Raw genomic sequence first — 20,550 nt, forward strand, 5'->3', positions numbered from 1 at the left:
AACCTTAATTATGCTGTGACTTGTTTTGCCAATCATAGTCCATAGAAAAAGTAACTTAAAACATAGATAAACTTCTTTCTCTGCACTCTTATATGTATATATTGCGTAGTTTGAAGTACACTAAAGTACTTCAGTAGCATTCTTTCTTGCATCACTCTGGATACCATAAATAAGAAGAACTGTACCGTTCTTCAAATTTTATGCTTAGCATAAGTCTCCTAGCTTCTTCCTGTACCTAGACTTTGATTTCTGTTCCTGGCTTTCCTCTTTCTCCTTTTTTCACTTGACTGTTGTGACTAAATCTGTTCTTTGGTTTCCTCATGTTGTGGATCTGTTCAACTTTTGATATGGTACTTGTAACTCCTATTCAGTCATTACTACTTATTCTTTTAATCACTTTTGATGTTGAGCTTACTCAAATGATCCAAAAGTTGTGGAAGGAGGCATCGTTTGTCTCTGTGGTTCTTACATGAATATTAAGTTTTATTGAAACATGAAGAGTAGGTTGATTGGGACCCTTGTAAGGATAGCAGATTCATGATTACTTTGCTAACAACACAAGGACTATCTATTAATGTCTTTTCTTCTGTTGGGCTCTGTGGAATATCTGAAAAGCTCATTGGGGTGTTCTTTGTCCCTGTTTGGACTCCCGAGTGCCTGGTTTTTAAAGAAGAAAATGTTGTTTATATCTGTAATAGTAAAGCATCAGCATTCAAGTAACACTTTTCTCATTCAGTTTGAACAAGTCTGTTAATAATTTTATCATTTGCACCTGACTTTTTTTTTTTTTGAGACAAGTACACTGGAATGTTTTTTGAGAGAGGGGAACACCCTAAAGATTACAAAAGTAACATTCTCAAAAGATTAAACTATTCCACAGAAATGGACTAACATATGTTAGTCAAAAAGGCACAGGTGCATGGATTTCCCCTAGCAGATCAGAATGTATTTACTTTATAAGGGACAAGTAATTTTCCTTCACAGCTTTTGAAGGATATTTGGATATCTTAAAATGTGATTTAAAAAAAAACACCACCAACAACAACAAACAACAAACTGGTGGTGGGAAGGCTGCTGAACTTCAAATGTGATAGAAAATTCCTCGCTACAGTTTGTTATGAAATTTGAAGTTGGAGGAAGGCTGTGCAAAAGACCTAGCCTTTATCCTTAACAGTTTCTTTCCAGAAGCTCCGGCATATCTAATAGACCTGATGCATGATAAAAATGCTGAGATACGCAAAGTTTGTGACAACACACTGGATATTATAGCGGTAGGTCTGATTTTTCTCATCTGCCCTTCAAGAACCTCTTTACACGACATAATTCTGAAATAATAACTGTATACCAATACTTTACACTTGCAAAGTAAAAATACTTTTCATGTGCAGCTTCCTAATCACATAGGAAAAAACAAATTTTCACAGGTCAATAACAATCATCATTCTAGGCTGTGTACCAAACTTCTAAGAAGTGCATGTATACTTAACTAGTGCATGTCATACTTAACTATATGAAAAAGTAATTATGAAAAATCATGCTTAAGTGTATGAAGTACACTTACAGTTAACTATTCACTACAAACACTTCTAAAGAATGCTTTTTTAATTAAAGAAAATGAAAATTAATCACAGTGCAGAAGTATGCCAACCTTTCATTGTCTTAGTTTTCCAAACAAATGGCTCTTGTTACCCAGCAGCTTTTATTCAGTTTTTCTACAGTGATCGGTGCCAGTATTTTCTTTTTTTCAAAAAGAAAATGTGGGGGGTAATCCTAAAGCTGGCTTTTCTGCTGGGGGAGCAGGCAGTATAACATTGAAGTTTTTAATACTGTCATCAACTATTGGATAGATCTCCTTTTAGCTACGTGACTTAGTTTGTCTAACTATCCATTGATCAGAATAAACTTTCAGGACAGTTGTTTTGTACTGAATTTACCTTGAGGGAAAAAGGAATATTGAATTTTGAAGCACTGTTGCTTTATTAGCTTTTATACCACATATAGTCTACTTCTAGGGATCCTTGACTCTAGAAGCTTTAATATTTCCTGTGGTGTTTTCCACTAAAGTAAAAACGTTGTGATGCAGATTCCATGTAAAAGTTGTGTTTCACTGCTAAAATTCCTCCTAGCCTGTTTAATTGGTTGACTTATTGACAAAAATAATGCATCTTTTAGAATTGTTTTAGGACTATGTGGACTGTACATCATTTGGATGTAGAGTAGCCCTCATTAAATTTAATCTTATAGACAAAGAGTTTAACTGTGAGTCAAGAATAATAATAAAATATTTGACTACTGTAATGCTTTTGCTATCGGCCACCTAGTTTCTTCTTCAATGGGATCATGCATACTGCAGCTTGTTCTCTGAAAGGTTTTATATAAGAGCTAAATTCTGGTCTGCATGGTACTATAATCTTTTGTATTTTTCTGTTCATTAGTAATATCTCTTAATTTAATATTCTTCTAAAGCAAAAAGCAAAATGACATTTTCTGTGGTGGAATTCTTGTTACCCATCGCTGCTTTGTTTCACAAAGGTATGGAAAAACAATCGTGACCCACTAGTGAGTGGCAGAGCTGCCACTGGAGTTCATTAAGATCACAATTTCAACTAAGATGAATTTGCACTTAATACTTATTTCTGATGGGTTTTATGTTCAGATTATCAAGATCAATCACTTCCAGAGACATCTCCAGTTGAAATAGAAAGTCTTTATCCACTGGGTGAGGCTGGACACTGGCAAGTGTTTCCAACACATCTTATTTTCCCTTGGAGCCAGTGCAGTTTCTAGGTGTCTGAGGGGCTGTTAGGTTCATAAAGGGAAACTTTGCAATCTGGCACTTAATTTTTCAGTAGTTTCTAGTTAGTAGACTTATCCCATTATGCTAGGAGTTAGTAGAGTCTATCATGTTAGTAGTTATGTTACTAGATCGTATTATGTTAGTAGTGTTATTGAGCGACGTTTATTTTATAGAATCCAGAAGAATAAGTACATTGCTTCACATTCAACATTAACTTCTGAGTAAAATCTACTTGGCTTCTTTGTCCTTCCTTCCTGAGAAGGGGTAATCTTTCTGCTGCATGTTTTTTAAAAAAAAAAAAAAAAAAGTGCTGTGACAGTAGATGGAGAGGAGATCTTTGAACTTGTGAAAAGCACTGGACAGGGCTTCCAGGGCCTTGAGAAAAGAATAAGGTGAGGAAATGATTTGGTACTGCTGATATTGGGAGTAAGGGAAATGCCATCAGGCACATACTGGGAGTATTTCATACAGTGGTAAACTATATTGGAGCAGTGCCACACAGAATTATGTTCTTTGGCATGTTAGAGGTACTTTTCTGTGAAGGTCTTTGCAGCTTTATCATCTAGCTGTTGGATTAGAAGTTGCATAAACCATAATTAACACCATGCCTGTGCGGTGAACAGAAAGTACAACACACCCTCTTCTCTGGAAGACAGAAAACAGTCAAGTAGTGGTTCTCTCTTGGTATGTTACAGGCTGGTTTTACACCATCTTCCAGTACAAAAAAAAAAATCACAGGCAATGAAGGCAACATATCCCAGATGGTGATTGGAGAATATATGAAACAGTAAATTATCAAAACCTGAGGATTTTGATAGGTGTTCTACCATTTAGCTCAGGCGGTAGGGTAAAGCAGCCTGTAAACACAGACGCTCGGTTGTGTGGCAGTTTTATGTTGCCAGTGCCTTCTGAGGTGTCTGAACAGACATCTCTAGGATCGTTGAAATTTCTTATCAGTGCTAAATCCACAACAATAAAAACTGAAGTTTGCAGTCTTGTTGTTCCGTACATGCTGACAGAGTTAGCTCCTCTGATGATGGAAATCAGAAAGCAAATGATGGAGAAGAGAGATTTTAAAGTAATTTCTTCTCAGGGAAGACAAATGCTTCTTTCACTCATCAATAAGCTCTATATAGTGTGATTGAAATAACACTGAAGAAAATCAGATGCCTTATAAGCCTTAGGGGAGATATGCTTTCTGTAGTAAAGTAATTGTCACAGAAATTATGGAAATGTTACACTGGTGATGATTTGTTTAATATAGCTTGGCTGGACTCTGCCATTGATGAACTGAAACAGATGTGTTGCTTTAGCATAGTGTGTTCTGGGGAGTCTTGGCTTTGCACTGGTAGATGCAAGATACTGCTGTTGTCTGCGTTGATAATTTAGGAGAGCTTCAGTTCTGTGTCGTATGCTCAGTCTTAACACCAAGCAGCTAGTTTAGGGTATTTATTTGTACACCTAAAACTGGACAGGTCCCACGGCTCAGCTGAAAGCCTGGAATCCACACTTGGTGTAGGGTTCTCAGGCAAATGAAGTTCCCTTTTCCTTTGATTCAGTAGCCTGACCATCTGCTCTTGATGCTTGTGAAAGAAATGTCAGCTTAGGAAGGTTTTATTCTGTTCGCTTCAGACAGCATTACCATGAGCTGAGGGAATTATTAATGTCTGATCTTTCTCATCCTGTGTTCCTAGCTCTCCCTTATTGCTGTTAAATGCTTTTTTTCTCATTTTTTCAAAGCACATTTAATTAACCATAGCCAGATCTTCTAGACTTTGGTCTAATGATGCTTTCCACTCCCCTATTTTCCCCCATTTTCCAGTTCATTGCATGTTGTTTTTTTTTTTTTAAGAGCTTTGAATCCAGGTCCAGTGCACCATCTTGTTTCCCATATTTTCTGTAGTGGATCATTGTGCTTTTTGCAGAAGCAAAAGGATAGCTACAGCACTGTCTACGTGATTTAGGAAGGACCTCATGCTTAAGGTGTCTTTTCTAGCCTTTATTGTTTTCCCCAAGTATTTGTAACGAAAGCCAAATAACCTTTTTCATACAGAAGGCTGTGTTGATGAATGGCTTGCATCTTTCTGTATTAGCCACGTGCCCAACACAAATCCTCCTTGTTGGGAATGCTGGAAGTTCACCTAAGAATTAGGAATGTGCTGTGGACCCTCAGTGCTCTGAGGGATTTGGGGCCAGCTGTGCAAGATGTTGACCAGCTCTCAAAATCAAGGAAGAGCAGACCACAGGAATCTGGTGTGGGCTTTATGTCAGTGTGCTCTGAAAATAGATAACCTTTGACTCCACTTGGTGTCCTCCATCCATGAAGAGTGCTATACTGCAGGAAAAGAGGTTCTACCTTTGTTTGTTAAGACTTCCTATGTTCATGATGTGTCTTGTTCCTCTGTTACCTTGTAACAATCCTGAATGCAGAGAAGTGGGCAGAAAACAGCTAGGGTGTGAGGCTGCAGACTGAACTGTTGAAATGAGTTTTCACTGGTCAACTCCTGCGTTGTGAAATATGAAATCAGTCCACTTTGGTGCCAGTACCTTTTGGTGGCAAAGAGTGTGCATCCAGCAGGAAAGGCTCTACCTGGACTAGAAGAACAGCCACACAGAGGGGCATTGGATAGGGCAGGTGGGCTCTGATTCTTTGTCTTCACATGAACCTATCCTAAGGGTTACCTTCTAGCGTTGGTGCTTACTCAGTGGAATAGAAAAGCTAGGAAGGTGAGCCAAGCCAGTGGTCTTCATCACTTCCATAACAACTGGCCAATGAGATACCTTAAATTTCTCTAAGGAAAAACCTCTTTTAATTATTGACAATGTAGGAACCCTGTGGAAAGTGTGCTTTTTATGCAGGCACCTAAATTTAGGAGGCATGAATGCTCGTTCTTTTTTCTACCTTGCCATTAATTTCATATCATAGGTTTCTGCTAGCTTCCAATCAGAATATATTTAGTGATGAGCCTGATTGCAGAGAAGTGACTGAGTTTTGTGGGTCTAAGTGGCAGAAGGATTTTTTTTTTTTGACCTGTGAATGAATTGTCCTCTGGTGCTACTTACCCCAAGGTAGGTGTCACAGACACCTGCAGAAGGTGATCCATAACATCTGTTTCTATCTGTGGTTTATAGAGGCACATAGTTCAAATTACATGCCTAACTTTGGGTTACTAGACAAGATAAATCTTTCTTTAACTAAAAAATGTTTAATTTAACCTTTCATGTAAACTGTGTATTTTAGGGATGGTTAAATAATGAAGAATATAACATATCGCTTTACCAGCTATGGCCTTAAACATAATGAACATTCAACTTACTGTATAGCAGTTTTAGTTTAGTATGAGGAATCGCATCAAATGAACCCTATTACAGACCCAATTAAAGGGCAACCACATTAAAGTGAAAAGGAAAATCTGTTTTTCATCAGCTGTGAGAGAACACAAAGCAGATCTGTGTAGCTCTATGTTATCCTATAGTGTGTTAATCAGATACAAGGTGTGACGGAAGCCAGTGACAAAGGGGACCCCTGATAGGGAACAGACACGCTCTGATAATAGGCCAGTTAACGCTTCATAATATTTCAATGGTTCAGTAGTAAACAAAGTTGGAAGTAGAACTTCAAAAAGGATGGCACATTCCTCGCAGAGTCGAACCATACATCTTCTATGACACTTTAGGATTTATGGAAACCGAATGTTAAAAACGGTGATGTCAGGGAGCTCCAAAGAGAATAAAATCAACGTTCAGGATTCCTCCTTTTATGTTACTGGCCGTGCTGTATTTGAGGAGGGGGGTGGTTGTGGGGTGGAGAGTAGGCACATTCCATCCACTGCTTTTCCAGTGGGCTAAAGTTTAAAAATGCTGGAAGGCACAAACCTGTGTTTGTGTCTCTGCAATGTTTAGTTTTCTGGTTTCATTTTTGCAGGAATTCCTTAGTTTAAAGAAGGTGAACTTCATATATATAAAAAAAAAAAAAATAAAAAAAAGCTTTTTATAGCTGAATATAGGATTATTGGAAAACTCACTGTGTTTTAGGGAAGCATTTTGCCCTACATTTCTGTAATTTGGTTTCTTTGTGCCTTTTGGCTGTAGTCCTGCATTTACAGCTTTTCTTCCATTCTGATGTTATTCCATTAATCACTTACCCAGTGGTGTTTCTGCACATTTCTATGGAAAATCTACAGACATACCCTTGATCTCACAGTACTTAAATGATCTTTTCTGTGCTGAGTTTATGTAAATTGTTCTAGATTACTGCAAATCGTCCTTCCCTAGGATTGCTGCCAGAATGAAACTCTTGACATAACCGATCATTCGTCTGAGTCTGGTGTGGTCACATCTTTGTCTTTATTGCTCATTCATGGTGAAATGCAAGTAAAAAAATTAATAAAATAGCCAAACAGTTTGATAACTTGTGATTTATAGGTAGCGTGAAACTATGTTCAGTCTCGTAACTAGTAATTTGCCAATCAGTTGCTTATTCTGTCTTCCAAAAACATAGATAAATAAGTGAGGTGAAATACCTGAGATTTTGGAGCCTTTTAATATAAGATAGAAAACATCAAATACATAGGAATACTCTGCTCTTGTTGCTGTCTAAAGAAGAACAAACAAGCAAAAATAGTTAGGGTCTGAGAAATGTTAGTTAATTTGTGAAGGATTGAAGGCTAGTAAGTTCACATCTGTTTGTGGCGAATGTCCAGCCAGTTCAGACGGTGATGTTGGGCAAGTGGGATTCATTCGGGGCTGTGACTTTGGAAAGGTTGACATGTTTTCCAAGTGCACTTATGACAAATATGAATGAGGGATTTAGCTACTGGCTTTTTCTTCTTTTGGGAACTTTTAAAAGTAAACAAGGTAATGTGAAAGGAATTCAGCTTTCCCACAGATCTGTCTAATTTGCTGTTTGTTAAGTTTGTTTATTTCCCTCACTGCTTTGCAATCATGATTTCTGGGAATAGTTTTCTTAAGGCTCCAGTCCGATCTCTGGCAGTTACAAGGTGTTTCTTTAAAGCCTTAACGACTGCTGAGGGTTGATAGCCCACACTTTAGCTCTGGCAGACGCAGCAAAGTAGATGTTTCCAAGATACTAGTCAGATATCATCCTTGAAACTCCTGCCCTTTGATTTTTTTATGGGTTATTTTACAAATTACAACAATGAGCCTACCTCTCCAAGGGGACTTTGCTTTCAATTTGGGGAAGTTCTTTTTTTTTCTCGGAGTTCTTTTTCTTAACAGTATAAGGTGTAGGGTTGGTTTGTCTGTCTTCCTCCCAAAGGGTGCTGCATTACTGTATGGTTGACAGGAACTTGGAATTTTGCTGGAGGCCAGCAGGGACTGGGAACCTTTACAGATCCTGCAGATGATGCTTGCTCTGTGCACAGAAGCCATGCGAGACACTAGGTGTCGAACAGAACTGCTTGTGTGCCAGAATGGTGCAGAAGGGATTTAGAGGTGTCTCCTAATTGCTGCTGGTCAGGGGTGGAATCTGAGAAATTCACAATAATGCCCCAGACTGATCAGAGCCCCACAATTGCAGGTGCTTGCGTGGATGTCCCATCAAAAAGGAGTTCGCATTCTGCTTTAAGCCAAGAGAAACAACCTTGCCATTCCTCCAAGTAAAACATAGCTTAAAAACCCGCTGCTATACAATAATGGTTTGTGGTTGTGCGATGCAACGTGATTCCCCATGAAATCTTTAAGGCTCCAGATAGACTCGTTGGCAATGCCAGCGAATCCTCTGCCAGAATGACTGAACCAGCTGGTTTTTGCGTTATCAAACAGTCAGAAGGATGGAAAAGGCAAAGGACAGGAGGCGTTACCTACGTCAGGTTAACAGCAGTAAAGACAAGGTAGCTTCACTATTAAGTTCAAAGCTCAAGTTGAGCCCACGGGGAATCTGGAGGTTTAACCTGAGCTGCTTAGCCAACTTACTCTGTCTTCACTGCTGGTTTTTGACCTCGAGTTGTAGACAGATGAGCTTTTGCATGTCTAGCTGGAGCAGTTTAAGAAATTACCACTTCTGCAGCCAAGACATTGTCACTAATTGTGTGAACACTCTTTCTCCCCTTCTGGGCTTAAGTAAAGTGGATTTTAAAAACCTTAAACTTCTCCAGCTAGATCTCCAAGGAAAGTCTGTCTAGATCATTTCTTAACTCTCAAGATGGTTAACATATGATTTTCAGTTTTGTTTCCTTCCTAGTTAGCTTAGAAGACAGTGAAGTAGATACAGCGGGACTTGCTTCATAGGGATATTTCTTCACACAAGTAGGAACCACTTTTTGGTTATGAATGTTGCTCTTGGTCACAGTCCTTTGATTAAAAAAGTAATAGCCATTGTTCGTTATTTGTCGATCTTCCCAAATTGATAACATCTGCAATTTTCACATGTTCATGAGTTCCTACTTTGCTAGCTGTGCCCTACTTTTCCAGTCATATTGAAAATCTGAGGATTATGAGGTCTGTGATTGCTCAGTAGTAATCAAGAGCCCATATAGTCGGGTCTGCTTAGAGGAGCCTTCCCTTCGAAACAGCTGATTGCACGGTGACCATTGGCTATGTCATTTCCTTCTGGTACGCCTTTATACCCAATATCATGTTATTAGAGTGCAGTCGGGCTGTAATCCAGGCTGAAATTTCATGCCTGCCTTTTGTTTCCGCAGTGGCCTGTACTTATATCCTGTTTCACTCAGCACTCTGGAGAAGTTCTTCTCCAGCTTTAGCTTTGTCTGTGGTTCCCATAACCTCTTAATGAATGCTGTGTGTTGTTTTTGTGGGTGTTCGATAGTAGAAATAGTAAGCTATTACGAAATTTGACAAGAAGTTGGAAATTAAATCCTGTTTTACTGGAGCTCTTCAAATAAAATAAAGACTTACTGGTTTTATCACAGCCTTTTTTTGTTGTGTTTTCTAGTAACTAATTGTCACAGCAAATGTTTGTCTCAGGAGATCATACTGTGTATTTGGTCAGTGTTAGTGTTTAATTACTGAAGTCTTTTAATTACTAAAATTGGCAGTAATTGGCTCTTCTTGATCCTCCAAGTGAGGAGACCAAGGTGATGGAAGTCCTTTGCTCAAAGCAGGAGGTTTTTCTGAACAGTGTAAAGCTAAAAACCATCAAGGGAATATTGTACGGGTGTTGCATGTACAAAAACAGAATAATGCATAGATTTTGCAAAATCATTACCTTTTTTTGCTCGATGTATTCTGTAGGCTTAATAGAGGATTTAAGTCACTGAGCACTGAAACTTGGATCTTTTGCTGATGTTAAATTATTGTTAAACCAAACAGGTCTTTCTCTATACTTCATTCTAAAATCTTGTGTGATTTTGTTAAACAGGAATACGATGAGGAATGGGCTAAAAAAATCCAGAGTGAGAAATTTCGATGGCACAACTCTCAGTGGCTGGAGATGGTGGAGAGTCGGCAGATGGATGACAGCGAGCAATATCTGTATGGGGACGATCGTATTGAGCCCTACATCCACGAAGGGGACATTCTGGAAAGACCTGACCTCTACTACAACGCAGGTAAGGCAGCATGTGTTAGTATTCAGCACGGGGATTGCTGCCCCATTGGTATTTGTTACCGTTGTGTGTCAGCAGCATTGATGAATACTAGCCAGGGATGTGTTTGCCCTTGTTAGGATGTTAATGAAGGACTGAGTACTGTATATCCATGAATTTACAAAGTGTGACAGGTCTTTAGAAATGCGAACAGATCTACCTTAGCTAATCAGAGTAATCAGAGCATGATTACTGATCTAAATAAAGGTGGTCCAGCCTTGTTCCTTCATAGCTGTCTCTTATGTCCATAGCTTGTTTACTTAGCCAAACACAAACCCTTTCTTATTCCTGTTACATTCACAGAGCAGTACAGCTATGGGATTTGATGCTGAATTTTGCTTGGTCTTATGTGTTACTTCTGTAACAGATTTTTTTTTGCAGAATTTAATGCAAAATTTGACTTGAGCCACATCAAATGTGTATGTTCTTAGTAGCAGCAATCATGCTGTGAATCACTGTTTGTATAATATTGCTGTCACATATCTAGGGAAGTATGTGAATTTCTATTGTTTTCAAGATCATCATATAGACGAGTTTCATTAATTGATAATCTGAAGAAGTTGAATAAAAACTTAAAAACATAACTTCTCTTAATTGAATTGGAGATGAACCCTCGTATATTTCATAAAGGAAAAAAATGTTGCTCATAATTTTGCTTACTCTTACTTATAGTGCATAGTGGCATGGTTCTAGGGGTTTTCATGTGAAATTTGCTTGCTTGCTCTCTCCTTCTGTAAAGATTTGTAGTTAGTAAGAGCATTAAATATTGCCATACTGGATTGAGACACTAATGTATCTAATCTAGTATCTTCTCTTGCCACCCCTTTCAGAGAGTGGTTCAAAAAGCCCTGCAGGAGATGCTCATCAAATAATGTGCGCACTGGATAAAAGTCTTCATAACCTTTAATAACTAGGAGTTGGCTTGTGCTCTCAAACTTGTGGTTTTTATATCCTTTTTAAACCCCTGGATGACTCTGTGTGCGTGTGTTTCTTTTAATTGCTGGGATTGAGTCTTTTTCTCTTCTTTTTCCATGTAAGTGTCCAACCCTTTGCTATGAAGCATGAGTCACAAAACTCTGACTCTGGGTGAATTTGCAGGGATAGTAATATGAAAAACAAAACCACTGAAACCTGTAAGCTTGCTTTGTAGTTGCTGTGAGAAAAGAAATGTGCAAGACCTCAGCAGAATTTCAAAATTCATTCTCAAAGTATAACAGAACTTAAGGATTCTTATTTATTTTGTGGTTACATCCTGCAGCACTGGATTTGTTTTCCTGCACTGGTCCTTCAAGGTTAGCAGTGTAAGCCGTGTGTAGTACAGTACCAGGGTCTCTGATTACATCAAGTCTATTTCAGGCTTCCTAAGTTAAAGACATGACAGCATGCTTGTTGCAGTCCTCCTTTTATAAGTCTTAAACCTTTGCTTATTTCACGGGACCGCTTTTTTTCCCAACAATATGAGCTAGAGATGGAGTGTCACCAGTAATACTGAATTTCCTGTTTTTTAATCGTTCATGTTATTGGCTCAATGTTATTTCAACAAAGATTTTTGTGTTGGAATTGATATTTGACCAGGAAGGAGAGGCAGATTTCCAATGATATGTTCTGCAGATGTTTGAAAAGTGCTTTTGTTTTCAAATGTATAAGAGTAACTGATTATATTCAAGATACAGATTCACTTCTCAAGTTCTTTCCAGCAAGCACCAGTCATGGCGTGCTTCTGAACTCTGCTAGATTTATAGATTTGAGATAGGACTGGGGAGGGACGCATAGTACTCCTTTTTTAAAGGCTATGGATTATTGTACCAACTGGAGTAGGCATTTGGGTTTCTGAACAGCATGGCATTACTTGGTCAAAAATAACAAAAATAAAAAATCTTTTTTGCAGTCAGAAATGTTAGAGTTTTGGCACGGTGGCTTTAGAAACTGCCTGCACTGCTGGCTCACTCATAATACAAATCCCCACCAAGCTATAACAATTCTCGAGTCTTCTGCCGACAAGATGAGTCCCTGTTGCAAAGGTATACCAATATCTCTTGCAAAGAGATCTAAACCTGCACCAAAAACTTGGTAGAATTTCTGAAGTTACCTTCAGCTCAGTGTCGTCTTTGCTTTGAAAGTACAAAACCCTAATTTATGTTGAAATGTGCATAACAACAGATGTCCTTTAACTGTAATTGTATTATATGCAGCTGATGATATCCATGTGCTTTCATTTTCATATAAATTCCTGTGAGCCGTAACCGAGTGCTATGGTTTGAATGTTAGCACTCCTGATTGAAGACACTTTAAGCAGCAGCAGCTCCAGCCTCAGAGTGAAAATGTAATTTCTTCTTCATTGGTAGAAAGATAGTGAGATGTTATTTTTAATTGTCTCTGCTTTCCAAGAAGTTTTAAGCCAACCCGTTTAAAATACAAAGTCCCTTAGTTTTATTGGTTTTCATCTGAAATGTAGGTACAGAAATGCTAATGTCCCTTGCTTTTTTTTTTTTTTTTTTTTTTTTTTTTTTTTTTTTTTTTTGAACAATACAAGAATAGGAAAACTTTACAGAAGTGTTAATAAGAACCATTTAAACTTTTCTCCCTGCTGTTTGGTCATCTTACATCCATGTGCACTCCCGTCTATCTGAACACGCTGAAAGGCAGTAATACGGATCTGTGCCAGAATGTTTGCTTGTCAAGTAATACTCTTTCACATACTGTATACACATGCATGCAATTAGAATATAGCCATGTTACAGCTGTCTTTATGCTGCTAAAAAGTAGTCTGATCATGGCTAGCATTTTTCATTTGCAATCTGTTGCATTGTATTCAGTCACTTTCCCATGAGGCATTATCTTCTAAATGAATCTCTGTAGCACCTCATCAAATGTCTGTTAGAAATCTAGATGTGTCAATTCTATTCCTTTTATCATTTGTCACTATATTATCTTCAAAAAACCATCAGGTAAATTCATAAAGCACACGGAGATTTGTTTGAATGCCTGAGTCGTCATCTTTAAGCCCTTGTGCCTGTAAGTAACTTTCCACTGCTTCCTGCACAGGCAGTTTTAGTAGATTTGAAACCACAGAGGTTAAGCTAAGTGGCCTGTGATTCCCTGGGTCTTATCTCTCCTTCTTCAAAGTGGAATGGCATTTGTAACTTCCTAGTCATTAGGAATCTCTCTATCCTCTGTTAAACCATTAAAGTACCCGTCAGAATGTACCTGCTTCTGCCCTGTTTTTATTGGGATGCTTTCTGCACTGCAAATTTGGGGTTGTTTTCATACAGTGACGGAGATGAACTCAGATAGGGTCTATTTAAATAGTGTTTACCTAATTAGAGCCTCGTATTAATTATCAGGTTTTTAACTGTGCCCTTATTATTAACAAGAAATGAGTTTGGGGAATGGGAACAGGAAAGAGTTAAGCTGAGCTCTCACTCAGCTGGGGTCAGTTCACTGACTTCACTTCAACTTCACTTCAAAGACACTCTGGATTTACACTGATGTAACAGAGGGAAGATGTTAGCCCTTGATTTCCTTCTCTTTATAAAGCAAGCAGAGACTAGGAAGCCTTTAAAGAATACTACTGGCTATACAGATGTTTGCATCTTCAAATGCTGGTGCTTTAAGATAAATGAAGCAAAAGGAAGCACTAATCTATGTTCTTGTGAGTTTGTTGTGTGAAAAGACCACCCTTTCAGGGAATAGCAAGAAGACCTTGATATAGGGAATATGAAATTGTTTCCGAGATGCTTTCCTATTTCTTTTCCTTAACCAATTTTAAAAGATAGTGGTAAAAGGTAGTCTCTTGAAAAATTAAGACTTTTATTGCTTTTCTACTTCTATGCTGCTGGCCTAGATCCATGTTTGACACTTGTCATTACTTTTTCTTCTGTGTTCCCTTTCATGATGTGGCAGACAATATGGTTCTTGATCTAGTATCTCCAGGCCTTAAGATGAAGAGGTAAGAGAAATTTTCCTAGGTGTAGCTTTTCTCAGGGCAGTAGACTAGATGGAGTCCTAGTGAAACTTCTGTTGTAGCTGAAGTTGCTCCTTTTCAGTATTATTGTTGCTCGATATTCCTCCCAGAAATAATCCAAGTTGCTAATGGATTTGAGAAAAACCAGCACAAATTACTGCCTGCCCGCCCTGAAATCATGCCCTTCTTTTACAGTCTCTGTATCTTTCTTGTTTTTGCAGATGGCCTAATGGCCCCTGATGGAGCAGTGAGTCCAGATTTCTTCGGTGATTATCATCTTCAAAACGGAGACCTTGTTGGGCAGCATCCCTTCTCCAGCAGGTAAATTGCTGTTTGTGGAGAACGCATACAACCATTGAATCACAGAATATTCTGAGTTACAGACCATGCTACAGTCAGTCTGTACCATCTATACCAACCAATGTTGTCTAAAACATCTGTTTCCTTCCTAAGTAATAACATTTTTGCACCACTTACAACTTCAGTCACCGTTTGTAGGTATGACCTACAATTCACAGTATGCATAGCTGAAGCAAAAAAGTTTTTCTTTGGCTTCTCGTATTTTTTAAGGGGCAGTGGAAGGTTACACTTGTTTGTTTTTGTACTCATGGTGCACCAGAAAGCTGAATTAACATTCAGGCAGCATAGGGTGTAATAGTGACAGCATATATAAGAAAAAAAATAACTAAAATCCTCAGATTGAGGAAAAAAAAAAAAAAAAAACTAAGATATGTTACCTTGAGAAGGAAAAAGTGTTTATACTCAGGAAGGGTCAACTGTGCAACCCTTTGTGTGGAGCTTGTGTTTGGGAAGGGGATACTGGCATGAAGTCTAAGAAGAGTCGCTTGCCAGGTAAAGTTTTGGTTAAACTTCTACTAAGAGTGACATTGTGAACTTATTTATGAAAACTATGATTAATATTTTAGCAGAAGGATTAGAGATGGGCTGGTATGGACCACGTCATCTGATCTCTTCCACATGTGCAGCCTTCATCTCAGGGTAGGCTGGCAATCAAGAAACTGAGCGAAGTATGAGCCATCTGCTGCTCTTGAAGTCTTACTGTGTGGCTCACGGTCTTCAACATTAACAGACACACAACCCAGGAGATGACAGGTTTCTGTATTAACCAGAAACTGTATGGCTGTGTACTCCCAACAGTCTTTATGGCCCTGTGGAAGAAGAGAAAAAAGATGAAGAGGGATGTTTGTAGCCTCCTTTCTTTCCAATACACTAAGATAGCCCTAGTCACGGTTGTCTTGGCTTTCTAGAAAGTTCTCAACTGGGAAAAAGTCTTGAGTGTCCATGGGTAAAAGTTAAAGTAGATTGCTCAGTCTCATATTTCAAGCCTTTATCAGTGAGCTACGTTAATAAGCCATGTTTTAATCTGATTGTCTTCCAAGTAAAATGAGTAGCAAAATGCACCTGGTGTATCCTTAATCAAAATAAACATTTGTAGAATATCCTTGTGATGTCTCCAGGCATTTTGGAGGCCCACCTTAAAAAAAGAGGACAGACAAACTGCAATTTGTCTAACTGCAAACTTTGTAATTGCCCTTTTTTGATACCCTCTGTAAATATTCAGATTTCTTGTTACGATTCTGTTTTCTTGGTAGGCTTTTTTTTTTTTTTTGTATGACTGCTTCATGGTTATCTGCAGTCCAGACACAGTCTAATTGGAAACAGTATGGACTGCTGCAAATGTTCTGTCCTATTTGTAACATAGCAGGACTGAATTGTTTGATAGAATAGATACTGGCAGTCGGATGGCGAATCCTACTTTTCAGATGTGTGTCATTACCGTTTTGAACTTCTTGGCGCCAGAAGCCAGGATTTCCTGATGCTTAGAGCTAATGTAAAATGCATTATTGCTCCAGGCATGAGGCATGGAATTGCCAGTCCCATGAGTTTGAAGAGTCAGACCCTCCCTTTTCCCAAATTTCAATTGGTGTTGGAAGGTAAAACCATACGTGCTAGGGACCCTAATTAAAAATAATAGCAGCAAGTCAAGGCTCTTTTTATGTGTTATATAGAGTACATTTCATCCATACCAAAACATAATTCGAGGGTATTTTTATGCTTACAGTTTAAAGCTAACAAGAACCTTATGTCAAGGATTTATTTTTAACCAGTTCCAGCTTTTAATAAATCAAGATTTTTGTTATAAAAATGGTTCATTTTATTAATATTTGGATATGTTTTCAGAAACTTTTTAAAAGAAAGCTGTTATGATTTGCATAGACAACTAACAAGTCAGTTAATACTAAGATCTTTTTGTGAGTTTGAGGAGGGATGACTTTAAAATGAGTAGATGCATGTTTTTCAGTCTTTTCATTTGTTACGCTTTTTATTAAGCATTTAGTTGTTGTGTCTGTCTTCTGGTCTTGGCCTTTTATATTAGGCTTTATTATTCTGTAATAGAAACAGTTGTTTGCTAAGCAGTGCAGTGAGTTGGGAACGGAGTGAGTCTTTTCCATCGTTTAAGACCACCCTGTGAAATTTGAGGTAGGTGACAACCATGAGCAGATTCCTTTCTACTCAACTTTGAATGATCCTTTCTTCTCCTTTCTGCAGTCCTAGGAGGAAAAGTTAGGCTATGTCAGCTATTTAATTTCTCTGAGGTTATTTCCTACCCTTGCAGCATGTTCAGACTGAATCGGGACTTCCCCTTACCTTCAGGAGAGCCTGCATAAACGTACTTAGAGGTCAGCCAGCGAGACTGACCTTTTTAGTGCCTGAATCTCATTGAGAAGCTGAGCTGGTATTGAACTAGTGTTGATGTCCCCAGTGTATTCATAAAGGGAGGCATTACCCGGATTTAAGAGTGTCTGATCACCAACCTCATTTTTTGGAACCAAAGAAAGGGGTCTGGGAGACTTTTCCATGACCGTAACCAAACTCAAGTTGCCTGAAAGGCTTTCACCATAAGCAGTATTTAATAACACCTGTACAAGGGAACTCAGCCCACACCAGCTGCCGTGTATCAGACTTAGACCAGTTGTATTGCGTGGAGCGGATAGTGAAAACCATGTGCTGCCTTGCCTGTAGGATGTTAGTTCTAGCAGAGGTCCAGGGATTGCCTTTTCAGTTCCACTGAGTTACATTCAAGAAAATGGAAGGGAATTGGAGCAGCAGATATATCCAGGTGTGTAATCAATGAAATTGACTTCCCTGTAACCCAGCAGGGCTACTGCTGCAATCTCCTGGGGAGTCCCTCTCCTAGGAGTCACAAGACCTACATGTGTTGGACCAGACATGCTGCACAGTCTTATGTGGGTAGGAAAGTCTTTTTTTGAAGTCGAGATTAAAGTAGGAGCTTTCTTAAAAATAAAAGACAAAAAATTTTGAAATATTTGTATGTGCCTGGACTCAAGGGACTAGAACAGTTAGTTTTTTTCTTCAAATTTTTTAACAGGGAAGCATGAAAGAATACTATTAGCAGTAAGAACATATACAGATTTGTCAAACTAGGTGAAATATCATAAGGGTTGGATTTTTCAAAGATACTACCTTCCCTTTGTAGGGTTTCTTAGACTTCCCTTTGAAACAGAGTTCTAAGTACCATCAGAGTTAAGAATGCTGCCCTGGATGATGGACTCCTCCAGTACAGAACAATTTTGAAGAGAATAATTATAGAAGTATCGAGCCCTGAATTTATTATGTAAATTTGCTTGCATGCTATTCTGGCCATACCACGATGGCAAGCCAGGATACTGGATGTCTCCAGTATTTGTCAACATAAAGGAGAAGCAGCACATCAGCAAAAACCTGGAAAGCTGGCATTTTATAATACTGCCACCCTTGTTTTACGGACCCAAGCCATTGTTAGAAATAGAATTGTTTTGTTTCTGGTCATATAGCTTGTGAGGCTTCACAGCTTTAGATTAAAGCTCTTATTTCTGAACTATATTTTTAATAGAGTGGTGTAAGATGTCCATAGAATTATTTCAGAATAGAACGTATGTAAAAACACTGATAAAATACATAAATAGCCTCTCTTGTTTTCCTTAAAACTTCGGAGCAGAATGCAAGCAGATCGTAAGGTATGTTTTCCATTCTGCACAAAATAAATGGCTGAGAAGGTTGTTTTGACAGCTTGTATCCAGGTTGTTTCATTGGCTAGGAAAAGACTTTTGTGATTAGATTACCAGCTTTGAATCGTCATACTGTCTTTCAGAAGCAGATGGGCATTAGGCATAGATTTGAATTTTTCATCTGTTATTAAAAATCTGTATTCAGTGCTCCTGGTTCTGATAACTCTTAATATAGAGTGAAAGTTTTACGAGTGTAGCAAACAAAAAATCCCTCACCTTTTGGCTAAAGTGATGACAGCTTAGTGTCTGAGCTGCAAGGGAGAAAAAACAGCTGAAAGACATCTTCAGGAATCTACAGTCATTTATCAAATTTTAATCACCTTCTAGAGATTATTTTCTTAAGACACAGGCATCATAGTGATGGCTAAATATCATATAATGGAGATTTCCACAGTATTTTTTCTTTCCCTTTTGGGAAGAAGTTTTTTAACCTTTCCCAGCTATAACTAGATAATGGTGGAAACCTTTACATGTGAAAGGCAATTTGTTGTAAATAGCTTCATCAGACTTCCCAAATCCTGTCTTGTCTGGAGCTTTAGAAAGATTAATAGGAGTGCTGGAGGTAGCCCAATCTTTTTTTTTTTTTTTTTTTTTTTTTTTCTAGAGGAAGCTTCCTCCAGTACAGAACCTTTTAACCTGATTATAAAATGGAGCAGAGCTGCAAAAAAAAAATTGTTTTTTATGGGGTGACTGTCTTACTCCTTGATGAAATATCTTTGCTCTTACCTGGATTCACGACCTAAATCTGTAGCTGTTTCTCCTCTTTTTACCATGGTAGGACATCGTGATATTTTGTGAGTTCGGGACATGGAGCCAGGACCCTGCAGGCTGCTCTGTGCTGCCTTTAAGCTGTGTCTGTGGGGAAATACAGGCATACATAAGCTAGGTTTTGTGTCTTGGGTTGGCAGAAACTGGTTGTGTGGGCTTCAGTGGCAGAATGGCCATAGGTGCTAGTGGAGCACAGAGAAGACTGTTACTGTGGCTTAAGCCATCTCCAGCTTTTTTTTGCTTGGGTACCTTGATGAAAATCAGATGTGAACTTTATTGAGGGAAGGACCTAGGGCTGTAGCCTTCCACTCCTCTTAACTTCTGCAGCGTGGTGCAAGCTCTCAGTCGTGTGTCACAGCTGAGTAGCTCCTGTTCAGGTTGGGTGCGGGAACTGCATCATGTGCTGGCAAATAAGCACTCTGAATGTTTACCAAAATGTTTTTAATCAGTTGTACCTGTAATTTGTCTCCTACATCAGCACTGACAGCTAGCTTCCATATAGATCCTCATCTTCACAAAGCAGTCCAATGTTGTTCTTCTCAAGCACTGAGGTTAGGATTTGGTTTCTTTTCCTTGCTTAGTTTCTAAACCCTATGTGATTTCTTTCTGTTATAAGGAACCTTCTTCCTAAGGAAAAGACTGGAGGAGTGGGGGGACCCTGCTGTGGGAGTATTTCTCATCCATCATATCTTTCTTTTGAAACAGGCTTTCAGAAAGGTTTGTTTAGAAGTTTGAGCTCTCCCTTCCGAGCCTTTCAGCAGTTAATTGCCATCTTGCAGGTTATCTCTGAAGGTGAAAAACTGGTGCATGAGTTGGCAGTAAAAGTGAGCTGCTTCATGCAACACTCTGCAGCCATAAGTGGCAGAAGCAGCTTTGTTTCACAGGTCTTAAAAATAAAAATTAAGATTAAAAAAAAAAAAGTTCTGATATGGAGTCTGTGCTAGAGTAGAAATGAAAGTATTCACATTTCTTCATCATTTGAGTAGAGGTAGCGATGTTTTCCTGTCTTAGAGGTGTGATCAGAGATGGACTTCCAGTAAGTATAAAATCTTTTAATTGACGGAAATAAAAGCTGCTGTAATGTAAATTATTATTGCAATATGGTTCTACTTCAAAACACTTTACCATAGTGATATCACTTGGTTTTGTGCGTTACTTTTTCATTTCCATACTTAAAATTTATTTTAAAAGGGGGGAGGGGGGGGGGAGAGGTAAAACAGTTTTTCCTCTGAAGTACGGAGTTGTACTCAGCTTCTACCATTTCTCAGCTTCTACCATTTGGACACTATTTAATTTGCATTTCCTAAGAGAATTGAATTAGGTTTTACTAGTAAATTGGGCCTATAACCTTGTAGGCAAGTTTTT

The 20,550-nt window shown here is 38.5% G+C and overlaps 1 protein-coding gene across 1 annotated transcript in view; it reads left to right on the forward strand.

Annotated features, from left to right (window-relative positions):
* Nucleotides 1-20,550, forward strand: part of KIFAP3 (kinesin associated protein 3) — a 72,071-nt gene that overhangs the window by 40,113 nt on the left and 11,408 nt on the right. The window contains exons 17-19 of the mRNA XM_082766013.1: nt 1,186-1,271; nt 10,137-10,326; nt 14,548-14,647. Of these exons, the coding sequence (XP_082622139.1) occupies nt 1,186-1,271; nt 10,137-10,326; nt 14,548-14,647 (376 nt within the window). The remainder of the gene's footprint in view (nt 1-1,185; nt 1,272-10,136; nt 10,327-14,547; nt 14,648-20,550) is intronic.

Source organism: Aythya marila, assembly GCF_965140915.1.
Source record: "Aythya marila genome assembly, chromosome: 8".
In the NCBI taxonomy this organism is placed as follows: Eukaryota; Metazoa; Chordata; class Aves; order Anseriformes; family Anatidae; genus Aythya; species Aythya marila.